This window comes from Arvicola amphibius, chromosome 7 (assembly GCF_903992535.2).
Source record: "Arvicola amphibius chromosome 7, mArvAmp1.2, whole genome shotgun sequence".
NCBI lineage: Eukaryota > Metazoa > Chordata > Mammalia > Rodentia > Cricetidae > Arvicola > Arvicola amphibius.
In genome coordinates, this window is record NC_052053.1 from 62,262,083 (window position 1) to 62,277,305 (window position 15,223).

Here is a 15,223-nt window from a genome sequence, read left to right on the forward strand (position 1 = left end):
GGAGCCAGAGTCCTTTATAGGACCAACCCCCAAGCCAGGGATCTCTGCAGGAACAGATCAAGACCAAGGACGTTTACAGAAACAGGTCTGAGCTGACAACCTAGGCTATAACAGGTCTGAGCTGACAACCTAGGCTATGGCAGGCCTGAGACAGCAAACTCCAAGGGAGTGGTGCAAAGCCTGGGAGTGCTGAGAGATCTCCAGGAACATGGAGTGACCAACAGGGTAACTAGAGCTGTGGCACTGACTGTACCACGAGGAACAATCATCTGAGCCTTGGATTCACTGGCACCTACAAGATTAATCAACAGAATCATAGACAGCCTCAACCATACCTATTAGGGGAAAAGATGAGTAGAAAAGGTAAGAACACATGCAATACCACAAAGAGCAACACGACACCAGTAAAACCTAAAGACCCTACAACAGCAAGACTTGAACAACCAAATATAGATGAAGCAGAAGAAAATGATCTAAAAAATAACTTGAGGAGAATGTTTGAAACTCTTAAAGAGGAAATGAGAAATTTTCTCAAAGAAATGGAGGAAAAGACAAACAAAAGATTGGAAGATATCAGCAAATCCCTTAAAGAAAACAAAAAAATTAATCAAACTTATAAAAGAAACTATTCAAAACTTGAAAACTGAAATAGAAACAATAAAGAAAACACAAGATGAGAGACTTATAGAAACAGAAATCATGAGAAAACAATCAGAAACGACAAATGCAAGCATGAACAGCAGAATACAAGAGAAGGAAGCAAGAATCACAAACGCTGAAGATACAATAGAGGAAATAGACTTGTCAATCAAAGAAAAGATTAAATCTAACAAAAGCTTAATTCAAAATATCCAGGAAATATGGGACACAATTAAAAGGCCAATCCTAAGAATAATAAGTATAGAAGAAGAAGAAGTTCAACTCAAAAGCACAGAAAATATATTTAACAAAATCATAGAAGAAAACTTTCCCAACCTAAAGAAAGATATGCCTATGAAGATACAAGATGCTTAAAGAAAACCAAATAGACTCGATAAAAGAAAAAGTCCCCTAGCCACATAATAATCAAAATACAAAACATACAGAGTAAAAAAATAATATTATGAGCTGCAAAGGAAAAAGGTCACATCACGTATAGAGGTAGAGCTGTCAGAATTACACCTGACTTCTCATTGGAGACAATGAAAGCCAGAAAGTCATGGTCAAGCATTATGCAGACACTAAGAGACCATGGATGCCAGTCCAGACTACTATACCCAGCAAAAATTTCAATCACCATAGAAGGACAAAACAAGACATTCCATGACAAAACCAGATTTAACCAATACCTAGCCATAAACCCAGCACTACACAAAATACTAAAAGGAAAACTCCAACCCAAGGAAGTTGGCTACATCAACAAAAACACAGACAATTGAGAGTCTCATAGCAGCAACACTCAAAGAAGGGAAAAACTCCCAAATTAACATCACCAACAATAAAAACTAAATTAATAGGAGATAGCAATCACTGGTCATTATTATCCATTAATATAAATGGACTCAACTCACCTATAAAAAGACACAAGCTAACAGATTGGATACGAAAACAGAATCCATCCTTCTTCTACATACAAGAAACACATCTTGACCTCAAAGACAGACATCATCTCAGAGTAAAGAGTTGGGAAAAAAATACCAATCAAATGGACCTAAGAAATAAGCAGGTGTAACTATCCTAATATCTAACAAAATAGACTTCAAACTAAAATCAGCCAAAAGATACAAAGAAGGACATCTCATATTAGTCACAGGAAATATCCATCAAGAGGAAATCTCAATACTGAGCATCTATGCCCCAAATACAAGGGTACACTCATATGTCAAAGAAACATTTCTAAAGCTTAAGTCATACATTAAACCACATACACTAATAGTGGGAAATTTCAACACTCCCCTCTCACCACTGGACAGGCCAGTCAGAAAAACTGAACATAGGAATAAGGAAACTAACAGATGTTATGACTCAAATGTACTTAACAGACATCTATAGAATATTCCAAACAAAAGAGAATATACCTTCCTTTCAGCACCTTATGGAACCTTCTCAAAATTGACTACATACTCAGTAACAAAACAAACCTCAACAAATACAAAAAAAAATGGAATAACTCCATGTATCTTATCAGGTCACCATGGTTTAAAACTAGAAGTCAACAGCAATACTAATTCCAGAAAGTCCACAAACACATGGAAATTAAACAGTGCTCTTCTAAATAATCAATGGGTCAAAGAATAAATAAAGGGAGAAATTAAAGACTTCCTAAAATTCAATGAAAATAACCACACAACATACCCAAATTTATGGGACACAATGAAAGCAGTGTTAAGAGGAAAGTTCATAGCAATAAATGATTACATAAAGAAACTGGAAAAATCTCACACTAGTGAATTAATAGAACATTTGAAAACTAGAACAAAGAGAAGCAAACTCACTCAAGAGAACTACATGGCAGGAAATAATCAAATAGAGCTGAAAACAACAAAAGAGAAACAAAGAAAAAAAACTGAAAGAATCAATGAGACAAAGAGTTGGTTCTTCGAGAAAATCAACAAAATAGACAACCTTTATCCAAACTAACCAAAAGGTAGAGAGAGAATATCCAGATTAACAAAATCAGAAATGAAAAGGGGAACATAACAACAGACATGGAGGAAATCCAGAGAATCATCAGATCATATTTTGAAAACCTGTACTCCACGAAATTGGAAAACTTAAAGGAAATGGACAACTTTCTGGAAAAATTTCACTTATCAAAATTAAATCAAGACCAGATAAGCAAATTAAATAGACCTATAACTGCTGAAGAAATAAAAACAGTCATCAAAAGTTCCCCCCCCCCAAAAAAAACCCAAAAACCCAGGACCAGCTCAGAAAACCCATGGTTTTCAAAGAAGATTTTCAAAGAAGAACTAATACCAATACTTCTTAAATTATTTCACACAATAGAAACAGAAGGAACATTGTCAAACTCTTTTTATGAGGTTACAATTACCCTGATACCCAAACCACAAAAGGACAAAGAAAGAGAATTACAGACCAGTCTCACTCATGAACATTGATGCAAAAATACTAAATAAAATACTGGCAAATCGAATCTAAGAACACAACAGAACCATCATCCACCATGATCAAGTCAGCTTCATCCCAGAGATGCAGGGATGGTTCAACATACAAAAATCTGTCAACATAACCCACCACATAAACAAACTGAAAAATAAAAACCACATGATCATCTCATTAGATGCCAAAAAAGCATTTGACAAAATACAACATCCCTTAATGATAAAGGTCTTGGAGAGAGCAGGGATACAAGGAACATACCTAAACATAATAAAGGCTATATACAGCAAGCCAACAGTCAACATCAAACTAAATGGAGAGAAACTCACAGTGATCCCAATGAAATCAGGAACAAGACAAGGTCATGGACTCCCTCCATATCTATTCACATATCTATTCAATATAGTTCTTGATGTCTTAGCTAGAACAATAAGACAACAAAAGGAGAATAAGGGGATACAAATTGGAAAAGAAGAAGTCAAACTCTCACTATTTGCTGGTGATGTGATAGTTTACATAAGCGACCCCAAAAATTCTACCAAGGAACTTCTACAACTCATAAACACTTTCAGTAATGTAGCAGGATACAAGATTAACTCAAAAAATCAGTAGCCCTTCTGTACACAGATGATAAAAAAAAGCTAGGAAAGAAATCAGAGAAATATCATCCTTCACAATAGCCACAAATAGCATAAAATATCTCAGAGTAACTCTAACCAAACAAGTGGAAGACTTTTATGACAAGAACTTTAAATCTTTGAAGAAAGAACTTGAAGAAGACACCAGAAAGTAGAAAGATCTCCCATGCTCTTGGGTAGGCAGAATTAACATAGTAAAATGGCAGTCTTACCAAAAGCAATCTATAGATTCAATGCAATGTCCATCAAAATCCCAGCAAAATTTTTCACAGACTCTAAAGAATGGTACTCAACTTCATATGGAAAAGCAAAAACCCTGGATAGCCAAAACAATCCTGTACAATAAAAGAACTTCTGGAGGCATCACAATCCCTAACTTCAAACTCTACTACAGAGCTACAGTTCTGAAAACAGCTTGGTATTGGCATAAGAACAGACAGAAGGACCAATGAAACAGAATCGAAGACCCAGATATTAATCCACACACCTTTAAAGACCTGATTTTTGACAAAGAAGCAAAAAATATCAAATGGAAAAAAGAAAGTATATTTAACTAATGGTGCTGGCATAACTGGATATCAACATGTAGAAGAATGAAAATAGACCCATAACTATCAACATGCACAAAACTCAAGTCCAAATGGATCAAAGACCTCAACATAAAGCCAGCCACACTGAACTCATAGAAGAGAAAGTAGGAAGTACACTTGAACGCATTGGCACAGGAGACCACTTCCTAAATATAACCCCAGTAGCACAGACACTGAGAGAAACAATAAATGGGACCTCCTGAAACTGAAAAGCTTCTGTAAAGCAAAGGACATGGTCAACAAGACAAAACGACAGCCTACAGAATGGGAAAATAATCTTCACTAACCACACATCAGACAGAAGTCTGATCTCCAAAATAAACAAAGAACTCAAGAAATTGGTCATCAAAAGAACAAATAATCCAATTTTTAAAATGGAGTACAGACCTAAACAGAGAACTCTCAACAGAGGAATCTAAAATGGCTGAAAGACACTTAAGGAAATGTTCAACATTCTTTGTCATCAGAGAAATGCAAGTCAAAACAACTCTGAGAGTCCATCTTAATCCTATAAGAATGACCAAGATCAAAAACACTGATGACAATTTATGCTGGAGAGGTTGTGGGGTAAAGGGAATACTCCTGCATTGCAGGTAGGAATGCAAGCTGGTACAGCCCCTTTGGATGTCAGTGTGGCGATTTCTCAGAAAATTAGGAAACAACCTTCCTCAAGACCCAGTAATATCACTTTTGGGTATATATCCAAAGGATGCTCAATCATGCCACAAGGACATATGCTCAACTATGTTCATAGCAGCATTGTTTGTCATAGCCAGAACCTGGAAACAACCGAAGAATAGATAAGGAAAATGTGGTACATTTACACAATGGAGTACTACACATCAGACAAAAATAATGACATCTTGAATTTTGCAAGCAAATGAATGGAACTAGAAAACATCATTTTGAGTGAGGTAACTCAGACACAGAAAGACAATTATCACATGTACTCACTCATAAGTGGTTTTTAAACATAAAGCAAAGAAAACCAGCCCACAAATCACAATCCCAGAGAACTTAGACAACAATGAGGACCCTAAGAGAGACATACATAGATCTAATATACATGGGAAGTAGAAAAAGACAAGATCTCCTGAGTAAATTGGGAGCATGTGGACCTTGGGGGAAGGTTGAAGGAAGGGGAGAGGCAGGGAGGGGAGAGGCAGGGAGGGGAGCAGAGAAAAAATGTAGAGCTCAATAAAAAAGGAATGAACTCAGAAGGAAGTTCATGAACAATTTTATTAGAGTTTGAGAGAAAACACAGCAGAGTTGAGGTAGAAATTCTGCAGCAGCCAGCAGGGGAGATGGGGAGAGCATCCCCTGTCAGTTAGCCCTGGAATAGAAATAGCTTACTCAGAAAGAAAAAGAGCACCTAAAGATTGGAAGCAGACTAGTGAGCCCTTAAAGATCACAGCCATGCAGTACATTCTCTTCTATAGCCCCCCCTCCATCCTGTTTGAATTTCCAGGGTTCTATTCAGCATATGCTCTGTTTGTCAGATGATGCAAGGGTCGAGAAGGGTTTCCAGTGTTTCCCTGCTAGCTGACTTCTTACTCTTGCACAGGTGCATTAATCTTGATGAAGCTTTTCTAGGTCCCACTCTCCTGTCACACTCCCAAGATGACTCACTCAGCCTTTCTCCTCTTCCTTCATTAAATCCCTTCAGCAGAGGGCCCTCCCTGATTGCTGAGAGCAGGATACAAATGACCCCACAGTCAATGTGATCTTCCGGCGGAATTTTCCAAAGTTTGCAACGCCTGGCAAGCCAGCACTTCCAGCACCTGTGTGGCACAGGACCACTAGGAGGAGGCGGCTATTTCCTGTTCTTTTTAAAATATGGAATGCTTCATGAATTTACATGTTAGCACAGGAGCCATGCTAATCTTCTCTGTACTGTTCCAACTTTAGTATGTGTGCTGCCAACGTGAGCACAGGGCTATTTAAGTGCCCAGCTATTGAGAAGGAAGTGCCCATTGGTCAGGTACTGACCCATAGAGTAGAACCACATATTATTAACTTTTGTTTTATTTTAAATACTCAGGTATTAAGTTGTTAAAAGCTAGCAGGCTCAAAGATCACTGAATGGGTCCCATCTATGCACCTGTTAACATAATAATTTTATCACAATTGCCCTTCTTAGAATTTTAAATGTCATATCAATAAAGATGTTTATAAGAAAACATTTGAAAAACAGAAAAATATAAGGAAAGTAAAGTGACTGCACAGATAAGGAGCCATAGCTTGGTACATGCCTTTGAGCCCTTCCATTTCCATCTGCATAGCCGTCCCCATAGCAAATGGGTTCTCCTCTCACAACTCGGTGCTTTTAACGGTCTCCATGCTCCCTTTCATGAATAAAACAGAAGTGCATGGTTAATACTGCCTGCCAACTTAATCAGGTTTGATGAACCAAAGAGCAGACCTCTGGGCCTGTTTGTAATGTCTATAATGAAGTTTTTAGATTAAGTTAACTAAGGTGGAAGTTACCTAACTTCAGGCAGCTCCATACCTTGGAACAGGGAGCAGCCACTTCATGCTCCTGGTGCCACACCTTCCCCACCATAATGGGCTCTATTTTAAATTGTAAGCCATACACAGTAAACAGTTTCTCGCCAAAATTGCTTCTAGTAGTGTGTTTGGGTAGAGCAACAAGAGAAGTAGCTAACAACACAATCATAAAAGCACTCCCTAGGGCTGGAGAGGTGGCCAAGCCCTTAAAAGCACTGACTGCTCTTCCAGAGGACCAATTTTGGTTCCAAGCACCCACATGGTGGCTCTTACTATCTGTAATTCAAGTCCTAGGGGATCTAATGCCCCCTGCAGGCTTCTGTGAGCACCACATATATGTATTGCACAGACTTACATGCAAGTACATGTAAATAAACAATAAACTTTTTAAAGCATTCTTATTTCAATATTGATGAAACATCTGCTGCGTCTAGAATGCATATAGTTATCACTGCAAAGGGTTATCTGTGCTGGAAGCGTCCTTTAATAGTTCGGGTTGTGAATTACTTCCTTAGAATGTCTATCTTGTGAGTCAGATTACAGGTTGGGACTTGTGGAGCCTAGAGAGACACCTCCATGAAGCACTGACCCAGTGGTGTAACATAAGCATTATTTTAAATCTTTGCAAATTTGCTTTAGTTCTTTCTCATTCGTGGGATTACTTTTTTAGGACTTATTGTCTAGCTTTTGACATTCAGGGTTACTAGTTCTGGAAGAAAATCTAATTCCAAATCTTTTGAAGCAGATTTTTCTCACACACAGAAATCCCATGTGACTATTCTAAACTCTATTTTCTTCAGCCCATACCAGGATGACAAAATTCTCAGAACACTTACAGCTTTTTCTCTAATGACCAAATACTGTTTTAGAGTTAACATTTTTAATGCTTTTTTGATTGTGGGATATTGTAGCTGTGGTAAGAAGTGTCACCCAAAACACCTATATGTTTAGGCCTGTTCCCACTAAAAAATGTTTGGATCCTGAGTACTCTGACCTAGTCAATGGGTTGGTCAGTGTATGTATTCATAATTTTATGGTACTATTGAGAGGTGGTAGAAATGGAAATGTGGGGCTTAGTGAGAGGAAAAAGGAAGTTTTTGAAGTGTACACCTTGTCCCCAGCTCTCATCCTGTCCCTCAGCTTCCCCTCTGTCGTGAGGTGACAGCTCTACTATTTTGTGCCTTCTTGATCTTCCTGTTCTGTCCTCCTGTATCAAAAGGAGTAGAGACAGCTGTGATGGAGGAGTATCTATGTGTTACTTTCATTATTAATAAAGAAAACTGCCTTGGCCCTTTAAGAGACAGAAAATTAGGTAGGCGGAATAGACAGAACAGAATTGTGGGAAAAAGGAAGCAGTGTTGGGGAGACGCTTCAGGCAGTCGCCATAGTGAGCCGCCATGCTTCTCTCCAAGATGGACGCAGGTTAAGATCTCTCCTGGTAAGGCACCCCTCGTGGTACTATATAAATTACTAAATATGGGTTAAAGCAAGATATGAGAATTAGCCAATAAGAGGCTGAAACTATGGGCTAGGCAGTGTTTTAAAAGAATACAGTTTCTGTGTAATTATTTTGGGTAAAGCTAGCCGGGTGGCGGGATACAGCCCGCCGCTTCCTTTCAACACAGCTGACCATGGAGCAGTGGTTCTCAACCTTTCCCCTGCTGCAGCTCTTTTTTAATTGAGTTCCTCATGTTGTGGTGACCCCAACCATAACATTATTTTCATTGCTGATTCATAACTGCAATTTTGCTACTGTTATGAATTGTAATGCAAATATTTTTGGAGATACAGCCTTGTCAAAGGAGTTGTGACCCACAGGTTGAGAACCACTTCCATAGCCTAAAACCACAAGGCAAAATAACATTTCCTTCCTTTTAAGTTTCGTTTCCTATTATTTTGCCAAAGCAATAAAAAACTAACACGCCCAATGGTAATCATATACTCCTGCAGTGAAGTCTGCCACCCCAGCCATTTTCAGGCGTGTAGCTCAGTGGCATGAAGAACACCATGCTGTGTAGTCATCAACACACACCACCTCTAGAACTTTCTCATCTCCTAAACTGAAGCCCCTCACCAATTAAAACTCCCCAACCCTCATCTCCAGATACCACCTCCCAACACCCAGCTGTCTGTCTTTGAATCTGTTGCTGTAGGAGCCAGTGAAGGTAAAACCATATGGCATTTGTCTTTTCCTGCGGCTGGCTTATTTTACAGAGCAAAGTGTCCCTATGTCAGTGATGCCCTACGGTGTACAGGACCAGGTTCTCTTTCTCCACCCACTGAGGGAGAAACTCTGCCTCTCTCCATGTGGGGATAAAATGGACAGTGCCGTGGTGCCCACAGGTGTGTATGTATTCTTCAGAGCTCTGCTGTCAGTGGGCATAAGCCCACAAGCAGGATCGCTGAGTCATACCCATACTTGACACAATGAGCAGCCATACTCTTCCCATGGCGCAGGACCATTTCATACTCCCTCCCCTTTCCCAGATTCCTGCTAATGTTGTTTGTTTTGTTGTTGTTCTGAGCAGGTGCGTTTTTCTTTTTTTACAATACTGAAGATCAAACCAGGGCCTTGTAATACAAAGTAGGTCTCTACAACTGAGATAAACCCCTAGCCCTTTTATTTCCTTTGCTTTTTTTTTTAATAACAGGTGTAAATTGACTATGTTTAGCTTTTGGTAATCTTTATAAATTACCTCATTCCATCCAAGCACTTCAATCTTTTGGTTTTGTTGTAAAGGACTATAAGTGTCTAAAAAGCACAAATTAGCTAATAAGATTATACATGTCTGCCTCTATCCCAAGAAAAGGAGAGAATGAAAGAGATCCCGTGTGTGAATGCAAGCACCCTGGACTCCATGCCACACCCTGCCCCATGGCCACCTGTCCATCTTCACCGATCCAGGTCACACCTCTCTGTTCCACCAGCTGGCAGGCTGAACTACACAGTCACCATGACAACAGTAAACCAGGCCAGCAGCAACAGGATGTTATGTTTCTTGTCTCCAGTCAGCCACAGCAAACACCCAGGCTTGCAGCCCTTGAACGGCCTGCCTTGCCCTTTCCTAGACCTAACTGCACTAGAAAACAGTGCCAAATACTGTCTGTTCCCTTACATCAAGACCTGAACAACTATATTTACATTTAAATTGCTTTTCTTTCCCAAAGAATGGAAAGCTATTATCTTAATAAAGTGCCTATCACTGAGGGTTGGGAAGTCGAGCTGGAGTTAGGGAAGAAAATAAACTGAAGAATGAATGTAGTTCCCTTCCAGACTTGCTTTCTGCCGAGGGAAGGGTAACAGTTGTGTCTGTCATTTTGATGGTACTGTGTCTCTGGTTACACTAAACATATGTGTGTGTGCACACGCACACACACACACATTTTGTGTCCTTTTTGATCAGAGCTTGGTGGGTTCAGACTGATAAAATATTTTTAAGATAGTATACTTAATGATTTCTCCAAAAAAATAAAATAAAATAAAGCAACACAAAGTACAATGCAAGGAGTCTGGAGTCGTGCCAGATGGTTGGCCACATTGTTGGCAGGATCCACACCTGGCCTGGCCTGGCCTGGCCTGGCGTCACATTCCCCCAGAAAGCAAATACAAAGCAGGGCTGGGGACAGTTGGCATCCTGCTCTCCTTCCTTCCAAGGGCCAATGCTGCCCTTTCCTGCTGGCTCTTGCTGCCTTCTCAGACACACAGACAGTTCTCCCCCACCCTGAGATTCCTGATCAAGGCCACAGGGCTGATCCTCTGTCCAACCAAACGACAAACACTTGGTTTAGTGTTTCAACACAAACAAAGCTTGGCTCCTGCACTCAAGGGCGGGCCAGCCCTAGCCCTGTCCCTGTCCCCAAGGCTGGTGACTTCTCTGCTGCCAATAGACACCTATGGCTAGGCAGGGTCATAGAAGAGCACCCGTGCCAGCTCAGACGCAGCAGCAGCAGCAGCAGCAGCAGCAGCAGCAGCAGGACACTTCCCTTCCCCACAGGCAGTAAGCTTAGAGGAAAGGCATGGTGTGCCTACCTCTCCAGCCTGCCTGGGGTTTCTAGGGGCCACTGTATACCCAGCCACACTCTGTAACACACAACTGTGACCTTCAAGCATAATGTCCACCCCTCCTGTAGTTCAAACAGTGAACTTCCAAGAACTGGTCACCCACCAAACAAGACACAAAGTAATTTCCTTTATCTGAGAAGTCCTTGGCCACTTCCTTCCCTGCTGACAGCCACGCAGCCAACCCTTCCAGGAGCTGGCTTTAGGAAGGATTTCCTGTGAGATCAGCCTCAAGACATGAACACAGAAAATGTTCATTCATCAAGCACAGGCTGGGTGTGCGGGGCAAGTAGGGCTAGTGCTGAGGAAAGCCAGCACACTGAACTCACGCTCAGCCTCTCTTCCCTACACCAGAGTCCATCATCAGCCATGCCCCTGCCTCCTGCTACTGAGCTTCTAGAGAACAGCGGTAAACTCGGGGAGTAGAGGCAATGGCTCTGAGACACACATCTGTGTGTAAGATCTCTCTCTATTGATAACACCCAAAGACAAACAATTCTGCTGCCCTCGTCAGCATACACACCCCCTAGGCTGGAGGCCCCACTCCTACTCACAGCAGAAGGCAGCGATCAGAACTTCGGCAGTGCCCCCACGAACCCACACTCACCGTTCACACAGGCCTCCGATGATCCACACAGGCCATCCTCAAACAAGCAGCCTAGATAAGAAAGACAGAAGAGGAGTCAGTAACAGAGAAACCAAGGGCTCTTGAGGCTTTCAGACCCCCATGCAGGTTGCTTGGGTCTACTTCATCATGATGGTGCTAGCTTATTCTGAAGCTATTATAATGGATCTCTGAATGATCTGACCAAACTCTTCATCAGGAGGATGCTTGGCATGCCCTGTGCCTTCAAGGCCACATCAGAGAGAGCCCACATCCTTGGCATGATCATCTATGCAGATGTGCCCCTCCCTTAGCCGCACAGCATTGCTGAGCTGACCACCCAAGGAAGTCCCAGGGGCTTGAGACTGAGCTCACAGCTAGCAGCATTACACAACAGAAATGGACCAGACATATGTGCACACAACGATGGATGCTCACCTACATCTACCCTCATGCTCTACAGCTGTGCTCACAGGGATGGATGCTGGCATCTGACCCCATGCTCTCTACAGCTGTGCTCACAGGGATGGATGCTGGCATCTGACCCCATGCTCTACAGCTGTGCACACAGGGATAGATGCTAACAATTGCCCCATGCTCTCTCCACAGCTGTGCACACAGGGATGGATGCTGGCATCTACCCCCATGCTCTACAACTGTGCTCACAGGGATGGATGCTGGCATCTGACCCCATGCTCTACAGCTGTGCACACAGGGATAGATGCTAACAATTGCCCCATGCTCTCTCCACAGCTGTGCACACAGGGATAGATGCTAACAATCGCCCCATGCTCTACGGCTGTGCACACAGGGATGGATGCTGGCATCTGACCCCATGCTCTCTCTACAGCTGTGCACACAGGGATGGATGCTGACATCTGACCCCATGCTCTACAGCTATGCACACAGGGATGGATGGTGGCATCGGACCTCATGATCTACAGCTATGCACACAGGGATGAATGCTGACATCTGATCCCATCTCTACAGCTGTGCACACAGGGATGAATGCTGGCATCTGACCCATGCTCTCTACAGCTGTGCACACAGGGATGGATGCTGGCATCGGACTCCATGATCTCTCTACAGCTGTGCACACAGGAATGGATGCTGGCATAGGACCTCATGATCTCTCTACAGCTGTGCACACAGGGATGGATGCTGGCATCTGACCCCATGCTCTCTCTACAGCTGTGCACACAGGGATGGATGCTGACATCTGACCCCATGCTCTACAGCTATGCACACAGGGATGGATGGTGGCATCGGACCTCATGATCTACAGCTGTGCACACAGGGATGGATGCTGACATCTGATCCCATCTCTACAGCTGTGCACAAAGGGATGGATGCTGGCATCTGACCCCATGATCTCTCTACAGCTGTGCACACAGGGATGGATGCTGGCATCTGACCTCATGATCTCTCTACAGCTGTGCACACAGAGATGGATACTGGCATCTGACCCATGCTCTCTACAGCTGTGCTACAGGGATGGATGCTGGCATCTGCCCCCATGCTCTCTCTACAGCTGTGCACACAGGGATGAATGCTGACATCTGACCCCATGCTCTACAGCTATGCACACAGGGATGGATGCTGGTATCTGACCCCATATCTAGGGAGACTGGCTGTGTGCTACATGCTATAGGGAGGCTTCTACAATGTTAGTGGCCACCATGGGCAATGACAAAAGAGGAAAGAACAAGTAGGTGAAGGGAAACAGAAGACATGAAGAGTGACAGAAGGGACCTGCACCCAAAGAGAACACACAAAGGTGGCTAGCCTCTCCCTGTAGCTGAAAGAGACCTTGATAACCCCTCATGAAACAGGACGGTGAGCCAATGGTAAATGTACTCACCCAGCAGGGAGTAGGCATTGGCTGCTATCTTACAGTGTGCCAAGCCACCTTGAACACAGAGAAGTGATGGACATGGACAGGGTCAGGGGTGGGGCATGAGAGAGGCCTCTATCTATACTCAGATGAGTGCCCCCTCTTAGGGATACAACTCTATATTCACACCTGTACCAGTGCAGTGATAGGAGCCCACAAAAGCTGGTGTGCTCTGACATACTTAACTTTTAACAACAAAGCCTAATGCCTTCATGGCTGTTTCTCTAGTGGCCAAACTCCTATGCATCTACCAACACCCATTCAAAAGTCCCCCATGGTATCCTCCACACAGGCCAGGCCAGTGAGTCTGTTCAGATACCACATGGGACCTGCCACAGTGTGCAATGATTATCAACTAAAGGGTGCATCATCCTCTCAGGAGTGAGGTTCTTGGGGTCTTCTTTGCATCTTCTGTCCATTCTTCCATGGCTGCCCTTATGTCTAAGCAAGTAAATGAGTGCAAGAAAACTGATAAACTGTGAGAAAATTATTAATTTCAAAATGACTGAACCATTAACTCCTTCACACAAGAGTTGGTACAATTACTTATAGCTGCAGGAACCAACGGCACTTAGCGAGCCTAGGTGGAGCAAGACAGAGAACCAGGCTCACAAAGGACACATAGACCTGCAATTCCCACGGGCCAGTGCCTCCTTTCATCCTTAGGGTCGTTCCATTGACCTGCCAGAGGAGAAAGTCATTGGCTAGCAGGGTCCTTTGCTTAGGTTACTTGTCTTAAGAGGACTCTGGGTCACACGCAGGGGAGCTGACTCCACACAGTCCCTTATTCATCCTACTCCATGTGCACTTGAGACTAGCAAGCTCAACCGTAGCAGCCTCTACCCTAAGAGATGCCGTTTCTTCAAAATCATGACATAATCTTATGGAAAACTGTATTTTCACCTGTAAAGCACATTTTTAGCATATTCATGTCACATACTTTAGCCCTGAAGAAGCCCTGTACCTCCACTCCCAATGACCTACAGCCTCATGAGACCCAAGGCCATCCCCTCATCCACAAGCACTGAATTCAAGCGGTATTTTAAGGAAGGGCAGCTGTGGCTACAAGCCTTTTAAGGATACTGGGGCATAGCAGGTGACATCTCAGAGCTATAGGCGTAGGCATCATGTTGACTCACACAAATGCCATGCCCTACTGTGGTCAAGTGGCTTCTCTGATCTCAGCACTATAAACAGTAAAATTAAGGCCAGGTTTGTCAGTTTCTGAACTGCTCCTATCTGACTGCCAATTTCCCCCTCAGTGACGTCAGCAGAAATGAACTGTGGGAGGCTCCCATCAGTCTGATTGATACCTCTCTCCTCCCAGAGTACAGAAGTGCAAGGGCACCTTAAGCTAGAAGACAGGCTGGGGTAGTCATGTGCCACTGCTCCACACCCTGGTTCCAGCAGTTGGCATACAGCACTGTTCCACACCATGGCCATGGGCATATGGCACTGTTCCACGCCATGGCCGTGGGCTTACAGCACTGTTCCACACCCTGACCATGGGCATACAGCACTGTTCCACACCCTGACGGTGGCCGTGGCCGTGGGCATACAATACTGTTCCACGCCATGGCCATTGGGCGTATGTCACTGTTTCACTCCATGGCCGTGGGCATACAGCACTGTTCCACACCCTGACTGTAGCCGTGGCTGTGGGCATACGGCACTGTTCCACACCCTGACAATGGCTGTGGGTATGCAACACTATTCCATGCCCTGGCTGTGGCCATTGGTATGCAACTCTGCTGAGCACCACCAAGTGTCTACGGGAAGACTGAGACAAAAGCAGGGTGGCAGGCATAAGTGCAGACACACAGCTCA

The 15,223-nt window shown here is 43.2% G+C and overlaps 1 protein-coding gene and 1 non-coding gene across 2 annotated transcripts in view; both read right to left on the minus strand.

The window, feature by feature from the left end:
- Nucleotides 1–15,223, minus strand: part of Ptprn2 (protein tyrosine phosphatase receptor type N2) — a 761,869-nt gene that overhangs the window by 680,708 nt on the left and 65,938 nt on the right. The window contains 1 exon segment of the mRNA XM_038337154.2: nucleotides 11,506–11,556. Within this exon segment, the coding sequence (XP_038193082.1) occupies nucleotides 11,506–11,556 (51 nt within the window).
- Nucleotides 6,161–6,262, minus strand: LOC119820061. Its single transcript, XR_005286339.1, has one exon. It is a non-coding gene; the product is annotated as a U6 spliceosomal RNA (small nuclear RNA).